The sequence below is a fragment of the Canis aureus genome, chromosome 28 (genome assembly GCF_053574225.1).
Source record: "Canis aureus isolate CA01 chromosome 28, VMU_Caureus_v.1.0, whole genome shotgun sequence".
NCBI lineage: Eukaryota > Metazoa > Chordata > Mammalia > Carnivora > Canidae > Canis > Canis aureus.
The window spans coordinates 19,905,584-19,924,352 of record NC_135638.1 but is presented as its reverse complement, the minus strand read 5'-3'; the positions used below and the strand labels follow the sequence as shown (position 1 = coordinate 19,924,352).

General features: G+C 44.9%; 1 protein-coding gene and 2 long non-coding RNA genes across 13 annotated transcripts in view; 1 reads left to right on the top strand and 2 right to left on the bottom strand.

The window, feature by feature from the left end:
- Positions 1 to 16,113, top strand: part of LOC144300496 (uncharacterized) — a 40,068-nt gene extending 23,955 nt beyond the window's left edge. The window contains exon 4 of the long non-coding RNA XR_013367165.1: positions 13,784 to 16,113. This is a non-coding gene — a long non-coding RNA (uncharacterized LOC144300496). The remainder of the gene's footprint in view (positions 1 to 13,783) is intronic.
- Positions 834 to 11,679, bottom strand: LOC144300494 (uncharacterized). Its single transcript, XR_013367163.1, has 3 exons — positions 10,492 to 11,679; positions 8,810 to 8,902; positions 834 to 1,938 (listed from the first exon to the last, which is right to left on the bottom strand). It is a non-coding gene; the product is annotated as an uncharacterized LOC144300494 (long non-coding RNA).
- Positions 15,592 to 18,769, bottom strand: part of STAU2 (staufen double-stranded RNA binding protein 2) — a 297,993-nt gene continuing 294,815 nt past the window's right edge. For all 11 annotated transcript variants that reach the window (XM_077876554.1, XM_077876553.1, XM_077876549.1 and 8 more), the window contains 2 exons: positions 17,897 to 17,985; positions 15,592 to 16,731 (listed from right to left, as the gene is read on the bottom strand). In XM_077876554.1, coding sequence (XP_077732680.1) covers positions 16,638 to 16,731; positions 17,897 to 17,985 — 183 coding nt within the window. In that variant the 3' untranslated portion in view covers positions 15,592 to 16,637. The remainder of the gene's footprint in view (positions 16,732 to 17,896; positions 17,986 to 18,769) is intronic.

Sequence of the window (18,769 nt, the reverse complement as noted above, 5' to 3'; positions counted from 1 at the left end):
GAGGCTGAGTCATTTGGTGCTCCATTGTGTCCCTAGGCCCAAACACACATGGTAGGTCCTCGGGAACCATTGCATTGAGGTTAGTTTAGTGTTCCTACCAGCCAACCTTGGTTCTCTTCCTTGTCCACACAAATGGCATGACATACAAGGGTTGGGATGCCCATGCCCATAGGGTAGGAGTGAATGGGAGGGAGCCAGCCTCGAGGGGGTGGCTGCCACTCATTCCTGCCAGCTATCACGGTGTAGGTCCATGGTTGCTGGATCTTTCAATATTTCAAGAGATGTAGACAGTCTAGGTGATTTTAAAACCTTGGCAACTAATCTTAAAAAAACACACACACACAACAACAACAACCAACCCTCTGGGAGGCCAAGCAAAACACATAACACATCTGTGGGCTGCATCCAGCCCGAGGGCTGCCAGTTTGCAACCTCTGCTGAATTCCAGATGGGCTAACTCTCTGGTTCTCCTCTGATCTACCAGCCTAGTTCCCTATCAAAGGGAGGAATGAGGTTAGATGTGGTTTGGATTATCAATGTTTCCGAAGAAAAGATAGTCCTTTGAAGCATGAATTCAACTCTGGACTTCAAGGGCTGTCGGCCCAGCACTGGAGTGAGCTCAGCCAGTCTGCCATTCACTCAACATTCCTTCATGCCCAGTAGTGCCAAGGACAGTGTGGCCTGCTGGCCAGTGGCTCCAGGTCACAGCCCTGGGCCACCTGCTCACAGCCAGCCCCACCGCAGCCCTTCCCCCTCAGTGCTCCCTGGCTAGCCCCCCAGGAGCCCCAGCTGCGCTCCTCACTGCCGGCCCCCGTCACTACCCCCTTCCTGCTCCCCAGAAACCCGTTCACCCCCCAGGGGACACCACCTCCTCCCTGGCGGCCCCGTCGGAGAAGCAATTTATCCTCCCCGCTGGTCCTCATGGGCAGTGGCCACACCAAGGGTGAGCTTGGTGCTTTGGGTGGTGGCCAGCACCGACCTGGCTTCTTTTGTTCTGTTTTATTTTACTACTTTTCACTGCATATGCATGTGTCCATCCCTCTCTGTCCATCAATACACTTTCCTTTCTGATGCATTTCAAAGTGAATCGGACAACGTGCACATTGTGAATGTTCACTTTGTTAATGGTTGGTTTTTTTTTTTTTGAGATAAAAATTTACCTTTAATAAAATGCACAACCCTTAAGTATAGAGTTTTGAGGTTTGCCTGGGCAACCCAAACCCTTATCAACATACAGAATATTAACATCAACCCAGAGCGCTCCCTCACGCCCCTGTCTCAGCTGGTTCCCCCACTTGACCCCCAGAAGCCAGCATTGCTCTGATAACTTTCACCATGGATGAGTTTACCTGTTCCCAAACTTCATAGAAATGAAATCAGGCGGCGTTGACTATTTTGTGCAAGGCTTCACTGAAATGCATTTGAGATTTATCCAAATGATGAATTTGTACGATCCACTGTATGTTTATCTAAATTCCTATTGATGGGCATGTGGGCTGTTGACAGTTTTTGGTGATTACAAATAAAGCTGCTGTGACCATTCTTGTGTAGGCATTTTGGGTTCATTTATTTCTCTTGGGTAAATACTGGGGGATAGAACGGCTGGGTCACAGAGCAGATGCATGTGTTCCCTGGATTTAATCCGGGTTTCATTTCGATCAAACAATACCAGCAATCACAACTGAATTTTTCTCCAGGCCACACCTGGCTGGATATGTCCAGAAAATGAAAGATAGACCTTGCCTTCAAAGAGTTTACAGTTCAATGATGACGATAGACATGCACGTGTGGCCACTTCAATGACACATGTGAGCCATGGATAGCGCCATCTGCTCAGGAGAGAATGAATGAGGCAGCCCAGTGGTGTCATATGTTTGGGCAGGTAGAGGCTGAGGCATCCAGGAGGGCTTCGTGAAGGAGGCGGGATGTGGGCTTCACCTGGAAAGCGGGGCAAGGAGGAAGGGGAAGGTGAACACACGTTAGACAACAGTTGATGAGGAAAACGTGGGGGCAGGACAGGGCTGGGCATGTTCAGAAGATGAAGGAAAGACAAGCCAGCCTGGCCTAGAAGGACCTAGAGAGAGAAGCATCAAATCTGGCAGCAGGATGTTTGGGGCCCAACTCATTGCCTATCAGGCTACAGAGTTTCAGGTTTTCTTTTTTTTTTTTTTTTTTTTTTTTTTTGAGTTTCAGGTTTTCAAAGGTTCTCCCTTTTTCTCTTCTGGGACTCAGTGAGCTGGGTTACTGATAATTTTAGTTCCAAACAATATTCCAAAAATCCAGACACAACTGTGGACTTTTAAATTTCCTTAGGATTTCCAGTGCAAAAAACTGAGTATGTCATCCCAACTCTGCTCTAGCGATGCTCCAGTTTCACTTTTCAGCTTTTCAGTTAGTGGGTACACTGGAAGAGCTGCACAGAGCGGGAAATCTCTGGTCCTCGGATCAAGTGGTCACTGTTACTGCTATTTTAAGTGCCCCAATTGTGTCTTTGGATGCCCTGCCCTCCACCCTGCACTGCCTACAGTTCTGAAGGCAGGAAAGGCAGGATTTTGGCCAAGATATTAAGAGAAAACACCTTCAATGCCCGTGTTCTACCCTCAGCAGCCTAGTCCATGAGACATGCTTTAAATGGGAGCTTGGGATTCCCAAGTGACAAGAAGGAGCATGTGCTTCCTGCATTTTGCATTCTTTTCCTCGTAGGACAAATCATCCCCTGACAAGAGCAAATGTCTCCCCTCCTTATAATTTGTATATCTTTTCCAGACTTCACAAGGGCACTACCCTGGATGAAGCTTCAGTCTCTGACTCAGAACTCTATAAAGACGCTCAGATGGCCTCAGGCAGGAGAAAAATCTGTTGACCAGCTCTTGTGGATCTTACAACATACTGGGGTTGTCAAGGTTCCAAACTGGCCTCTGTGTGGGACTAAAAGTCCCATTAAAAATGGGCAGAAGACATGAATAGCCATGTCTCCAAAGAACACAACCAGATGGCCAACAGACACATGAAAAGATGTTCATCATCACTTGTCATCAGGGAAATGCAAATCAAAACCACAATGAGATATTACCTCACACCTGCCAGAATGGCTAAAATCAAAAACACAAGAAACAACAAGTGTTGGTGAGGATGTAGAAAAAAAAAGGAACCCTCCTACACCTTTGGTGGGAGTGCAAGCTAGTGCAGACACTGTGGAGATTCCTCAAAAAGTTAAACATAGAACTATCCTATGATCCAGTAATTGTACTACTATTTACCCATAAAGTGCAAAAAATTAATTTAAAGGGATACCTGTGCCCTTATGTTTATTATTGCAGCATCATTTACAATAGTCAAATTACGGAAGCAGCCCAAGTGTCCACAGACAGATGAATGGATAAACATAAAGATGGTGTGTGTGTGTGTGTGTGTGTGTGTGTGTGTGTGTGTAATGGAAGATTATTCAGTCATGAAAGAGAATGAAATCTTGCCATTTGCAATAACATGGATGGAACTAGAGAGTATTTTATTAAGTGAAATAAGTCAATTGGAGAAAGATAAATATCATATGACTCCACTCATATGTGGAATTTAAGAAAAAAAAAAAACAAGCGAAGGCAAAGAGAAAGAGAAATAAAGAGACAAACCAAGAAATAGACTCTTAATTATAGAGAACAAACTATGATTTCCAGAGGAGCAGTGGGTGGGGAGATGGATAAAATAGGTGATGGGGATGGAGAGTACACCTACCATGATGAGCAATGAGTAATGCATAGAATTGTTGAGTCACTATATTGTTTACCTGAAACTAATGTAACACTGTATGTTAACTATAATAGAATTAAAAAAGAAAACTTAATGAATTTTTTTTTTTTTTTTTTTTTTTTTTACTGTTCTGGTTGCTCATCAGAGAAGCTTTGGAGAATCATGGTGGGATAGCTCAGTGCTGTGAACCATCGTACCACATTTCCTCTTCTTCAGCCTGGGGAGATATAGCTTGTTGAAAAAGCCCAAATAGCACCCACGGGCACAAATCTCAGATTTAGACATGCGGGATGGTGGAGAGAAGAGTTGCCTAAAAGCCCAGGTGGCAAGGCAGCCGATGGCTGGAGGGCAGCTTATATGGAATTGCAGGTACCTTTGGGATTTCCTCTCCCCCGCTCCTGTAGCATGAGTGCTGGCAGTGCAGAGGACCAATGTCCCTGTGTGCTTGGCATTTCCAGTTTTGACACTGAAAGTCCCAAGTCTCAGGAAACCCCTGTCCTGGGCAAATCGAGGTTGGTCACCCTATACATAGCAGCAGTCCAATGGAGCACTTTCTTCTGAATAAAGTCTGGGTTTCTATAGTGCTGGTTAAAAGAATTCTCCAGAGCCACCTCGGCACCCAACAAGGGTAGATGAGTGGAGTACAGCACTCACTGCTCTTTCAGCCAGGCTGTTAGTGAGGCTGGAGAGGCCAGCCCTGCAGGCCCCAGAAAGATGGCTGCCAGTCATGGAGGAAGATTCAGGGCCATGGGTTTCAGCTGCAAAGATGGTTTCTGGATCAGCTGCCATAGTATTTGATGAGGCAACAGATCTTCTATGGCTTTTTTATTTGCAAATTTAGAGGAAGCAAATGATATACATGCAGTGAGTCTGACTCTCTGACCTGGGGGTTGGAAGTCACACCGATGTCATCCTTCAGAGGGTTTGGTTCTGGGTGAGGTTAGTAGAATTTGTCCCCTTCTACCACCTAGAAGAAAAAGGCTGTAGCTTTGGAGGGTGCTTTGTTGCATCCTGCAGGGTCAAAAGGAGACACCTTGGCTATGCAGTTGTTTTTTTTTTTTTATTTCTAGACGTTCTTTCTCTTGTCTGCCTGTTTGTCTCTATAGGATTTGAAGCATCTGAGATCCTTGCTATCTTTTGTCCTTCAAACATGTGAGGGTTGTTCCTCCAGAAGAGATCCAGAAGCCATTCTTCTGTGGTTGGGACTCTGCACTACTAGTCTCTTGAGCCATTGTCTCTCTGAGATGCCACAGAAGTTTGGGAAGTCCCATTGTTCTATGGGAGTTGGGCCAAACTGTCTGAAACAGATCTCATAGTGTAAACACACCCATGTCAGACTCAGTGTTCTAGGGATTTCCTCCCATCTCTGTCCCACCCCCTCACCCTGATATTGCAACAATGCGCCATTGATAACATCACTGTCCCTCAAGGATGTGTGGTTGAGCTCAACACTGACGGCTCTCAGACAACTGCGGGCATCTGTCCTCTACCACCTAGGCTAGCCAAGACACACAATGTGTTCTTCGTTATGGACTACACAGGGGGTCTGAATTACAAGGAAATAATTCAATCTCTCAGGCTAGGGTGAAACTGCCAACCAAAAGAACAATTTATGAGATCATCCAAACCTGGATGTGAAATTAATTCCATACACGATAACTCACCACAGACCACCTTGTTTAATTTTATTTTTTTTCCTAGTAATAAGATCTTCCTGCTATCATTTATGTTCTTGACAATATGAAAACAATATAACCATCATGCTAGAAATTACTTTAAATCTGAAATATAGGGAGTTATAATGGTAGTATGAGCTTTAAGACAATTTTGTCTGTCATAAATGAATTTGTTTGAGCTGAAGATTCTAAGCATACCTATTCACAGTTATCACAACCCAGTAAGAAAAGTGAAATTTTGGCCATAGTAGTTGACCCAGAACTTTCTGGGCCATTCTTTTTTCAAGCTCAAAGCTCTGGTCCATAGGACCACACTCTCCCAGCAAATTGGCATTGACTCTGGGCTCCCGGGATACAAAAAGGAGTAAATGTCAGGCTTTTGTCATACTTTCCTGATCTTCCTCGGAGGGTCCAGAATCCAAACCAAGTCATGGCCCCTGTCCCTGAGAAGCTTATGATCAAGATTTTGGGGAAAAAATGAATACGGATGAAATAATAGTCAAGGCCATAAGCTAGTGTGTCATGGTGCCCTGGAGCTCACGCTTAATATCAGCCAGAGGGTTTGGAATAGCCTGCAGGGAGAAGCAGGGCTCGCAGCAGAGCAGAAGCCTGGGAGACTTGAATCGGTGGTGTTGAATAAAGCCACAAACACACAGTTATTGAGGTCAAGTGTCCTATCATGGAACTAAAATTAGCCCTCAGTGCAAGAAAGAATGGGAGCTTAGCAATCTGGGCCCACCTAGTGTTGGCATCTGGCCCTCTCTTGTGCAAACTAACCAGAAAAAAAAAAATGAATGCTGTGTTCAGCTGTCTGTGGAAAAATGGCACTCACTCCACTGTGTGCTCCGACCACAAGGAGACAGAAAGAGGCAAAAGGGAGCTCCCACCCTGTGTGGCAACTTGTAAGGGATTGTGAGAAGGATTCTGTGTGTAGCAGAGATGGAAGTTAATGGCTAACTGAGGGCTGGCTTCTGCCATTTTACCCAGCAATTGCATTCAAGTCCAGGGAAATTATAAAGGAAAACTGTCCCAGTTATCTCCTGCTGCATAACAAACCATCCCAAACTTGGTGACTTAAAGCAATTCTTGCATTATTTCTCATGATGCTGTTGATGAGTTGACTGGCTGGGTGGAACTTCTGCTCCACATGATGGTGGCTGGGGTATTGTTCATCTGAGGCTTCACTGGGCTGGAACCCCCAAGAGGGCCTGTTCACATAGCTGGCAGTTGATGTTGGCTGTCAATTGGGAGCTCAGCTACGGCTTGAACAAAATGCCTACAATGTGGTCTTTCCATGTGGCTTGGGCTTCTCACAGCATGGCAGCTGGGTTCCAAGAGTGACCGTCAGAAGAGAGAATAGCTCAAGAGGGAGGAAGCAGGAAGCTAGACCCAGAAGCAAGAGGCTAGGCCTGGAACTGTCACAATGTCACTTCCACCAGATTCTACTGATTTGGCAATTACAGGGCCAACCCAGATTCAAGGGGAGGGAAAATAAACTCTGCTTCTCACTAGTGAGAAAGACATTTTATAGCCATCTTTAAGTTACCACTAACGCCTTGTTATAGCTTTTCCATATAAGACGTTGTATCCCAGACTATGCCCACCGCACTTCACAATCTTGGTTCCCTACACAGCCCTTACGAAGGAGCCCCACACAAGGCTAACTACCAAGGAAGTTTAAACCAATACCCTCTGATTCCTGGCTCTTCTCTGGAAGTAGAAGCCCTAATCTTAGAAGGCAAATAAAAGCAGGCAGAGCTAAGACCACAAGCCTACCAGAACAATGGACAACTTACTCGCAAGGTGGGAAGGGGCTTCCAACAGGGAGTGTCTCTGTGGGGCAGCATCTACAGGCGGGGCACCCAATGCCCATCTGCAGTTGCCCCATCCTCAGAGGTAACCAAACATACTCGCTAGACACAGGTCACTGCAGATCATGCTGACCTGAATGAGACTCGATAGTTTGCAAATTCCCAAGGGTATTGCCTCCTTCTCCTGCACTGACACAGCCCAAGCAGACACCATCACTGGGTGGTAAGTGGGCAGAGATTGCTGACAACAGAATTCTTTCTTCACTAAATATCTGGATACACATCGCCAAATTGTTCTCTAGAAAAGGTGTACCAATTTACAGTGCTTGTACTTAGTGTAATAGCATGTCAGGCATCCAGAAGACAATGGACTCAGGATTTTGCTGGAGGAGCTGTCTAGCCCCTCAAGGGGGGGAGTGAGGCTACCCTTCTTTGCATCCTCCTCCTCCTTCCTGAACAAGACCATCAAAGGTCATCCATGACCTCCGATGCCAGATCTTCTGGGCTCTTTCCTGTCTGTTCTTGCTCACTCACTTCCTTACCATGGCAACCGACACTTTTGCCCATCCCATCATCCCCTGGCCGTCCTTGACTTATGACTTCCATTCTATCTCAGACTCCTGCATGAGCTTTTCTTTCTCAGCCTACTTCTACTTCCCAAGGCTTGGCCTTGGCCTTTTGCTCTTCTCTTATTCTACAAGCTCTATTTGGAGGATTGTATTAATTTACACGTCACCGATTACCACCCATGTGCTTATTCCTCACAAACACCTTCTCTTCCACTTAAATGTCACTCCTGATGTTTGACACTACATTTTCAATCACTAGTTGAAGATCTTTCTCCGGGTGTCCTGCAGACATGTCAGACTCAACAGGTTCAGCACTGACTTCATTAACAACCTGCTCCTCCCCTGCGTTCCCTATCTTAGTGACTAGTATTGCCATTTGCCAGCGTCCTAGGCCAGGGCACTGGAACCAGCCTGGACAAAACTCCCTCACTTCACCCATACATCCATTTGGTGATGAGGGCCTGTTGAATCTACCTTTCTCATGCTTCCTGTTCTCCCTCCCTACTGCTACTGCCCTCATTCAGACCTTCATTACCTCAACTCCACTGTAAATAACTTTTATTACCCATTGTATGGGACATCCTGTGCCTCTACTTCTCTTTCTCAGGGTGGTATACTAAGAAATTATATAAAAGAGCCAAGGTAGGGATCCCTGGGTGACGCAGCGGTTTAGCGCCTTTGGCCCAGGGCGTGATCCTGGAGACCCGGGATCAAATCCCACATCGGGCTCCCGGTGCATGGAGCCTGCTTCTCCCTCTGCCTGTGTCTCTGCCTCTCTCTCTCTCTGTGTGACTATCATAAATAAATAAATAAAAAATTAAAAAAAAAAAAGAGCCAAGGTAGTGCTATTATACTTGTAACCAGATAGAATTGAAGGAATAAGCTGCTTTTACCATACTGACCAAGAGAGACAGGGCTATTTATAGTCCTTTCTCTTTATTCCCAAGAAACTTATACCAACAGAAGCCAAGCTCAGCTTTGGTCTAATATTTCAGAGTCATCTTACCAGCCTTGGTTTCCCTGCCTTCTGGGTCTGTGTGTGCCTTTCTGGATCATTGGTGGGCTTCTTCTGCTATCTTCTCCTGGTGTCCTGAGGAGTCTAGAGCAAGAGGTGCATCATGAGGTGTGTGGGGAACATGTAATCCCTTTGTCAGAAATATTTCTCTGACCTATGGGTCATTCTCACGAAACCAGTCCCAAGAGGCGTTAAAAGGCACAGATATCTGGCTTCATGAAGACATCTCAAAGATGATCCTATTGTCTGAGTAGCCCACAGAAGCTTTCTGTGGAAGCTCCTGGCCTCAGGTCTCTGAGATTATTCAGTTTGAAATAACATTTATTTGTGTGCATGTTGTATAGCTATCTTTAAGAAATCAACGTCTCATGATACAAAACAGGGCTATGCCTTGTTCATTTCAGCCTCTTTCTCGTTTCAGCACTTACAATATCTGGCACACAGTAGTTGATCAATAATTATTGATTAATTCATCGATTGGATCTTGGTCAATAATAACTCATGTTTATTGAGTACTTGCTCTCTGCCACATATAGCTCAAAACACTTTACATGTATTAACTCATAAAATTAATTTATTTAGTCCACATAACAACACAGCCATCCTTACTTTATAGCTGAAGAAGGTAAGGCTTGAAAAATTAAGGTAACGTACCTGGACATTATTATAAGAATTTAGTGGAAAAGCCATGAGTTGAGTATAACAGTCTGACTCCTGAATCCTGACTCTTAACCATACCCAGCACAGCTTTCTTGATAAAAGCTGGATGAAGATTATAAATCAGCATTTAGGAAGGTTGTTGCTGGTGAAGGTGGTGGTTTGTAAGGGGATGATCGCTCATAAAGTCTCAGCCATCCAGGGGATTTACCCCAGAAAAGGAAACATGCAAAATGGATTTCTACAGCATCTTGGTTATGAGTTGGCCACGCCAAGTCACCAGATCAAAGGGGAACAGGAATTCAAGGTAGACATTCTTTTTAACATTAAAACCGGGTCATTGGTCTGAATTTTCTCATGAAGCTTCCTATAAGCATTGTGAGAGCAGCAGGAGCTGAAATCAATTCCTAATGAAGCATATCTGTATCTGTCTTCTTGCGTTTTCTCGCAGCATCTTGCTGCCATCTCATCTGCCCAACCGGACTGGAAGCTCTTTGAGGGTAGAGACCCTTTAAGCTTTGGTTGGTTCCCCACAAGACTAACCCCATATCTACTAATTGATTAATTGGTTGGAATTTGGATGGTTAAAGTTAGAAACTAGAAGGCAAGATACACTTAGCCTGATGTTTGCAGGCTAAGTGATCTGTTCTCCTGAGATGGAGGCAGTGGTTGTGGTGGAGCTGAGCACTCAAATAGCTGTTGCACATTTTGTGGTGGTGACTGTGGAAGCGACTCTGGTTCCAGGCAAAAACAAAGGTTCTAACCTTCTCTGATGATCAAAGGGCCAATGTCTCCTTGGAGTTCACATCTAGGCTTGGGCTTTGCCTGGAGCTTAATAATCATCTTGAGTTGGTGAGAGCTCTACTTCCTTCCTCTGCACTCAGAGGATGAGGAAAAACAGTGACCTTTCTGGAAAATTACTACTCATGTAGAAGATTTGGGGGCAGGCTCAATGAGAAACAGAAGATTTGGACTACTCATTCCTCAAGCTAAGGGGCGGGCATTTAAAGACTTACCTGCAGGAAACTCTTAGTCTGTTCTGGTCACGAATGCCTTCTCCAGAACTCCCCATTTCCTCATTCTTTTCCCGTGCAGCTTGGCTTTCTCATCAAGAATTCACTTCTGAATTCAAATTTCTGATCCTATTTTCTGCCTCCTCCCACTCATTTAAATCACCAAATCGCCTCCCTTCTTTGGGATCCCTTGAAAACTTACAAGTAAAATTTGAAAGAAAATCAGATGAAGATTGCTTCCATCTCTACCTACCTCCATTGTAAAACTCAAAAATTCCTTTACAGTTAAAATCCCCTCAGGATAACAAAAGCAGAGAAGTGGCCTTTGGTTTTCTGGTTTTATAGAAATCACTGCGGACGGATGACCACTCTACTGCCTAGATTTCCCACTACGTGTGTTACAGGAAAGGAGGCTTTTAAAAATATACTAATTGGGATCACGGGAAAGCTTTAATTTTTTCTCCTAGATAGCTTTATGACTCATTCAGGACAACTTCGTGGTTCATCAGAACTTGAAACTGAAGACTCGAAAGAATTAAACAAAACTGAACAAAACAGTACCATCTTCACAAACCAGAGACCAATCTATGATATTTGGGGGACTCTCCGTTATTTAAGCTTCACTGTTTACACTGAAAGTAAGAACTGGCACATGATTACAATGAGCCTTGCCCCCTAGGATGTAGTCAAGGCAGATATATTTGGGTTGTCTCATAAGACAGTGATTCTTCTCTGATGACTACCTGCCCTGCTCCGTAGGGATATCGTGGGGCAGCTATATCAGTACAACGTAGGCCAGAGATGAACATCTTGTCCAAGGTGGGCCAATTAGGGGTTCTTTCCTTTGATCTGAGGAATGAAATCAAAAGAGAGAGTCATTGTTTCTTCTTCTTGGGTTCTATTGGTAGCCATGTTCTCTGATCTGTGCACTTAAGAAGCAGTAGCTGATGTGGAAAGAGATGATTCAGACATTCAGAGGGAGGAGGGGAATTGACAGACAGGGAGGAAGAGAGCTTCCTGGTTTCCCCACAGCCTCCTACTTCCTGGCTTCAGTTTGTGTCTGCATTTTTGCCCTTAGGTTCTGTGAAACACCCCTATACCTTTATATTTTTTTAAGATTTTATTTATCTATTCATGAGAGACACAGAGAGAGGCAGAGACATGGGCAGAGGGAGAAGCAGGCTGCCTGTGGGGAGCCTGATGTGGGACTCGATGCCAGGACCCCGGAATCATGCCCTGAGCCAAAGTCAAACACTCAACCACTGAGCCACCCAGGTGCCCCTCCCCTATAACTTAAAACAAGTTTCCCATTGCTGGTTTGAATAGGGTTCTATAACTTACAACCAACAGGCTCCAAATTGACAGAAGAGTGGTATTTTCCTTGCAGGTATTTGATAAAAAAAATTCCACACATTAGACAAGTTTGAATATAAGTACCCCACTAGTAATAGAGGCATGAATGGTAATATAAATTCAATTGAAATGCTCTTAGGGGCCATCATTTTATAGACGTGGAAACTGGGGCTCAGGAATGCTAAATCTCTTGCCAGGGTCCCATCTGTGTCTGAACCAAGTCTACAGGGGCTTGACTCTTAACTATGGCTTTTTCCCTAATACCCACTGACTCTGACTGAAAGATTGTATTGACTTTCACAACCTGTGCCCTTTAAAAAATAGGCCACTAACTCTTGCATATTCTTGCCCCTATTGTTTTTGAATAAAAAGCTGAAACTTGAAGATGTTAAATGACTTCAACAAGGCCACATGTTAGCCAAGTGGAACTAGAATTTATCCCCAGGCAAGAGACTCCATCCAATAGGCCAGGCTTCTTCATCCATGCATCCAGGTCACTGCTGATCCAGTTAGATGGGCAAATCCATTATGGCAGGGTTTAGGGGGTCACTCATCTATTTAATTAACATTTGCATACTAAAGTGGGCACTATTCCCAGGCCAGAAGATATGATATGAAGAATCACTTTGGTCGGTCGGGCCTCCTGAGTGTAGGGGGGCTTAAAGAGCTTCTTCATCTGGTGTCTGTATATTTGAACTGGGGGTAGGGGCTGTCAGTGGATGTCTGGAGTGTGTGGGATAGAGGTGAGATAAGATATACTGCTAGAGGGAAAGCAGATGGTGGCTTTTTGACAGTGTCACCTGAATAGAGCATGCGGCCCAAAGCATGTAAGATGAGCGAGGAAGAAGTGACTGATGAGGACAAGCAGGTGAACATCTAGCTCCAGTGCAATGGTTGGGAGAACAAAATGCTCCACTCTCTGTGCTCACTCACTTCCTTGTGGGCCTTTCCCTCCAGCTAGAACACGGGTCCTTTAGGGGGAAGTAGTTTCGTTTGTTTATTTATTTTCTGCATTCCCAGCATACATCAGAGTGTGCTGGGGATCTAAAGGAGCTTTTAGTTATGTTAAGAGGTTAGAACATAGAGGAGAGCTTCCCTAATGAGATAATTTTTAAATGAGTCTTGGCAAGGTGAGATTGAACTTGGGTAGTATCTGCCAGAAAAAGAAAGTGGGCTTGACAGAGTCTCGGGAAGTCTTTGCTTTGAACCATATATTACAAGGCTCTTCCTCATGAGACACGTATCTGTGATTATGGACATATAGGAATGTATCTGGGAGTGGGGACTGGAATTATCTGCTAGCCTAGGGAAGGGATATAAATGCAGAAATGGGAAGAGAGGGTGGGCAGGATAGTGTAGTGAGTTTCCAGGGGTCCGAAGTCCTCTGAAGTGGGGGTGTTCCTGGACTCACCCACCTTGTGTTGGATTAAGAAATGCCACAGTCCCCCTGGGGTTGAAGGTACAATAATGTTATCAATGGGAATGCCATATATTATCATGACTGACTATCTCTGTTATATTAAGCAGTGAGATTCAAAATTTATTTCTTTAACAAGTTTATCTATCCCTTCAGGAGATCATTCATTTACCCATTTTTGCATGTTTTCAATGTATCATTGATACGTTTATCAGGAACCCATAACATAGTGGGGTAAGTTAGGAGAAACTCAAAGACAACTTTATGCACGGTTTTGCCATTAATGACTTCTTAGCTCTGTGTGTAAAACTGTTAGGTTTTCTATCGTCCTTGGCCAAAAGGACAACAAGCAGCCTTGGTACACTAAAAGGTACAGAACAAACTGGGCAGTGATCACTCACCTGCAGCAGGATGAAGCACCAACCAACTGGTCTGCACCACATTTCCAAGGTCACCAAGAGTCCTGAAAATGTCTGTATAATACATTATGTTTTTCATTTATCTTTTTTTTATTTAATGGTGCAGGAATTTGGTCGAAGCTACCGAAGACAACAATAAAACTCACTGTTGAGAATGTTTGCTGGGGAAAAGAATGCTAGGACAACTCGGATCCATCACCCCCGGAAAGGAAGGAATATCCTGTCACAGCCCGATTGGTGGTGTCTCCCCATCGATCTTTGGCAAGTTGTACTGGAAAGGGATGGTCAGAGTTCCAAAGTGCAATATTATATTTCCAATTAAAATGTAAAAACAAACCTTTTTCATAAAGCACATTGGCCTCAGCACTGGGAAGTGACTACAAAGCCCATTGCTGATTGAGAAAAGCTGAAAGCAGACACTGTAATTGATAAAGGAGATAAGTCAATCTGTGTCCTTTAAAGAATAATGAGTTCCATTTTTCATCAAAAAGATCTCCTTGTGGCGAAGAAACATTCTTTCAATAAATCTACTTAATGGTTTCCCCTCTAATGATATATAACGTTGTGCTTTGGAACGAGCTTGGAGCATCCTAGGCGGTTCCTGCAAGGGTCTGCAGGCCACCCAACATTTGCATTGCTAATTTAATCCAAGGAAAACCCAGAAGGTTCCCAGACAGTGCTGGGTTCCCAGGACAATAGCTAAAGGCTTTCCCGGGCTCTTCAAGCAGCTAGATGGGATGGAATTTTTAGATAATTATCCCCCACTAAACTTGAGCTCCTATGCAAACTTATACCCCCCACCATTCCCCTTGCACCGACCACCACCCTGGTGTGTTGGAGATACCTCGGCTCTCTGAGGGTGGCTCACATCAGATGGCTCCGGAGTTGAACGTTTCAGACTTTCGGGTGGTGAGAACTGATTAGCTTGTTTGTTCCCTGGGCTCTCCACTCTCCTACAGCCCTATTGGCCTTGGTGCTCTGGCCGTGGGCTGAGGAAGGCAGTCTGTGTTTATTGTGCTTGGTAAACTGAAGATCCACTTTATTTTTTATTTAAAAATTTTTAAAGACTTTATTCATTTATTTGGGAAAGAGAGAAAAAGACCACAGAGGGAGAGTGTGAGGGAGGAGCAGACCTTCCCCCTCCAGCAGGGAGCCTGATGTGGGGCTCGATCCCAGGACTCGGGGCTCATGACCCCAGCTGGAGGCAGAGGCTTAACCGACTGAGCCACCCAGGCCCCCCCTGAAGATCCACTTTAGAGACCCTGCCCCAAGTAGTGCTGTGTCCAGGCCTGCTCCCCACCCAGCCCCGGGGAAGACACCTCAGGTGGTAAAGGCAGAGCAGGAGACACATCCTGCCCTCCCGAGGGAAGGATCCAGGGCCCTCTGCCCCCAGTGCAGGGCCGCAGGATGGGTTGCTCAGCTTGCCTTACTTACCCCGTCACCCCCCACCCCCCAACTTTACAAACGTGCTGTTATTTCCACAAGGACCCAGCTTTATGTAACAAAACCCGTTTCCTCCAAGGGCACCCAGCCCTCCCAGTACCGGCGGACTTCCCCACATGGGAATCATTAAAAACAACCCTCGAGTTATTTCCTTATGTTGCTGTTTGTTTATTCTCCAGTCGCGTGTGAGTCAGCCCCATCATGATTTGTGGTGGTTTTGCTTATGAAATCTTACATAATTCTATTTCTCTTGTCATGTTGGGTCGAGCAGTGAGGCCCTATAGTGTTTTCTCATTGCACAACGTTTGCGAATCAATGGGGAGAACGGCGGGACAATGGGATGACCAGGCCCGAGCAGGCCAGGCCGCAGTTTCGCAGGTCGGCCCGGCCGGTGGCGACCCCAGGAGGGGGACACCGAGGCGACGGCTGAGGGACGAGAGCCAGGGAGCGAAAGAACAACAACGACAACGCTTCACACAGAAACCGACCAAATTTTTACTGCATTCGCTACACGCTGGGTTCCAACATGCTGGTCCAGAGCGTGGCTGGCTACAGGCTGGCAAGGCCTCTACGGCTCCTCCAATAGCCTTTCCCTTCCCCGCCATGGACATTATTTATTTTGATCCTACTCACTGTCCCGAGTCCAGAGGCAGTTCTTGAAAACACTCTTGACGCCAACAGTGAGTGGCTACGACACACGGATGAGGGTGGGGGCGATGTCCACCTGGGAACGTGGAATCCGGAGAAATGGTTTGCGGAGGCCAGACGCCTCCTTAGTGCTAAGAGTATGATGGAGCTCAAAACCCACAACCGTTTTTGTTTGCTTGTTTGTTTGTTTGATGCCTGGAGTATATTGAAACTAGTTGTTCCTAACGTTATTTCATATTTTAAATAAAATATCTGACCTGATTTAAACCTTGTTTGTTTGCATACATCTTTGAGGCGTGCGCCTTCAAGTTATTCGTATTGATACAGGATGAAGATTACAAATATCTGCATAAAAAGAGCAACTGTGTGACTCTATATGAAGACAACAACCATCACATTCCACAGCACGGCATTGGTTAATCTTTGAATCATCAAGCATTATTTAAAACGAGAGAGATAGAGAGAGAGGGAGAGAGAGAAAATATAACTGAACACAAGCGCCACGACAAAACAATCATAACAACAGAACCGAACCCAATTTTCTCTATTAATCATTTAAAATTTTTACCTCTGTTTCTAACACTTCTCATTAATTGTTATTTCCAGCTCCAGTAGCAGGATCAGATTTCTGCTGCCTCTGGGCAAATGAGTTATGATCTGATCTCAAGTTCCAAGGGAAATGCTCAAAGTTTTATTTTTCCCCAGTTGAATAAACAGTACTATGTATATTATCTCTTGTGTTAGAATAGTGTTGTCTTCACATAAGACTCAAATAATGGTATTAGTCATTCATTTCCTTGAACACAGACACCCTCACGCGTGCTGACAGGTTTATAAGGATGCGGTGGCAGCCGCGGTTCTGGGAGCTGCTAGATGATCGACTTTGATTTCTTGCAGTCCTGAGCGATGGAGCCCGGGTGTGTCTGGTTATTGTCCGCTTTCTCTCCCAGATGCTGGGCTTGTCTGGAAGATTAATACATTAACAAGAGCTGAAGGTCCAGGGTTGCACGTCTTCAGACATGTTTATTAGCAGATGGCACACAGGATTCAAAGGTCACCACAAAAGTGACATTTTAAAGTGAAACAACAATATTTATGTTCAGATAGTCTACTGATGAGATCATGTGGAAATGTTTTTGATTAAATTAGCTTATAAATGGTTGCCAATCTATAGACAACTTAAAATGCCAGGTCTGTTTACCAAATGTTTCCTTCTCACGCTCTCCCCGTTTACATATTAATGACCGAGTGGTGTTTTGGGGGTACGCTTATTTAACGTACAGGATTAATATATCTGGGTTTTACTTCCTGGGTTATCTATTTTTTTTTTTCATTCTAAAAAAAGTGTTATCTGCTATGTGTGTTCTGATATCTGCGATTATTAACGGCTTGGAAAGAGTTTGGATTCCATTACGTAAATGCAATTGCTTTCCACTTCTTTGGCATAAATTGGGCCTCTGAGAGAGACCCAAACTTCAGCCTCCCAGGTAAGATGTTCAATATCATACAAAAAGCTACGGGCTGGATTCAAAAATACTCTCTAGAGCTGCCTTCTCGCCTCTGCAGCCTTTGGGAGCCAGGCTCGGGGTGGCAATGTGTGTGCTTCTGCCTCTACAACACTGTGAAAAACAGCATGTGGTCGGGGCGTGGGGGGGGGGCGGGGGACACCTCTTCTCAGCTCCTTTTCTTTTCTCTCTCTCATGCCCACAGCTTAGCAGGAGTGTGAGTGAAAATGTTTAACTCAGAAAATGGCCCAGCCAGAAGAAAGCTCAACGGCATGAAGCAAAAATCAGTGTTTTTAAGAGTGAGTCTTAAAAACTCACTTTAAGACTCACTTTAAGTGAGTCTCTAAGGTCAACAAAACTCACCTAAATATTTCCAGCAAGGGCATTGAGATGCAGAAATCATGATCCTTTAGTAGATTAAAACTTTCACAGACGTATTATGGGAAATGCAAATGACCATATATGCTACTGTTTCTCCTTTATTTACATTGAATTGTACAATGAATGACTCTGTAAGATATTATTGTCTTGAGGGCTTTTTACCTTATTGTCGTCTATCTCATATTTTCTTTTGTACAGTTACAAAATTCGAAATGTAAGAATAGGGCAGAAGGTCTACTCACTTTTCAAGAGAACTTTTTTCAATATTCATTGCCCCTTCCATTGGATCCAGTCCTTGTTCGGAAAATTGTTTCAAGGCACTTAAAGCTGCCTGAAAATGAAAACAAACACACAAACAAGGAGATCCATTCACTGACTTTAATGTTAATAAACAGGTAATTGTAAAAGAGAGCTGAGATGTATAGTAAAGACTATCATTTTCATTGGTCTAAATAAACGCTTGTGTGCATCATTTAACAAAATTGCACTCGAAAGGCCATATATTATCGTGGAGCAATGTATGTACCACGAGGGCTGTACTTCTGCGGAGGGAGGAGGGGGAGCGAGGAATCTCCAGTCGCAGGCCCCGTCCCTCATCCACGATTCTGTAAAGTCACAAAGTCTTTATCTGCAAATGTGAAAACACCTACTTTGAGCTATTACAGTTTGACAAGGACTTTGCATGACTTCCCCTCATGTGACTGAACCACGCATTCTCTTCCTCCAGATGGGAGGAACCTCGGATTTTCCCAGCTGAGGTGCTCTTTCCTAAGTTAGCATAAAGCTACTGCTCCATGTTGCATTGAGCCCCAACCAGTCACAGGAGGGGAGCCGAGGACTGGCCCCCAGACCCCGGTGCCTGCCAGGGGCTGGGAGGATGCCACTCTGCGGGGAGAGAGAACCCGGCCCTCCTGGGGCCCCGGGGAGGCAGGCCTGGCCACAGCAGAGCCTCCCGAGGTGTTGACCTGCCCGTCATGCGTGGGCCGCTGACGGGTGTTGACAGGCCGCTGGAGCCTCGCTGGATGGCTGGGAGGCACCAAAAATGCGATGCTGATAAGATCTACATAACTTGTTGACACTCTTGTGCGCGGTCCAAATTGTTATTTCTTCGAATA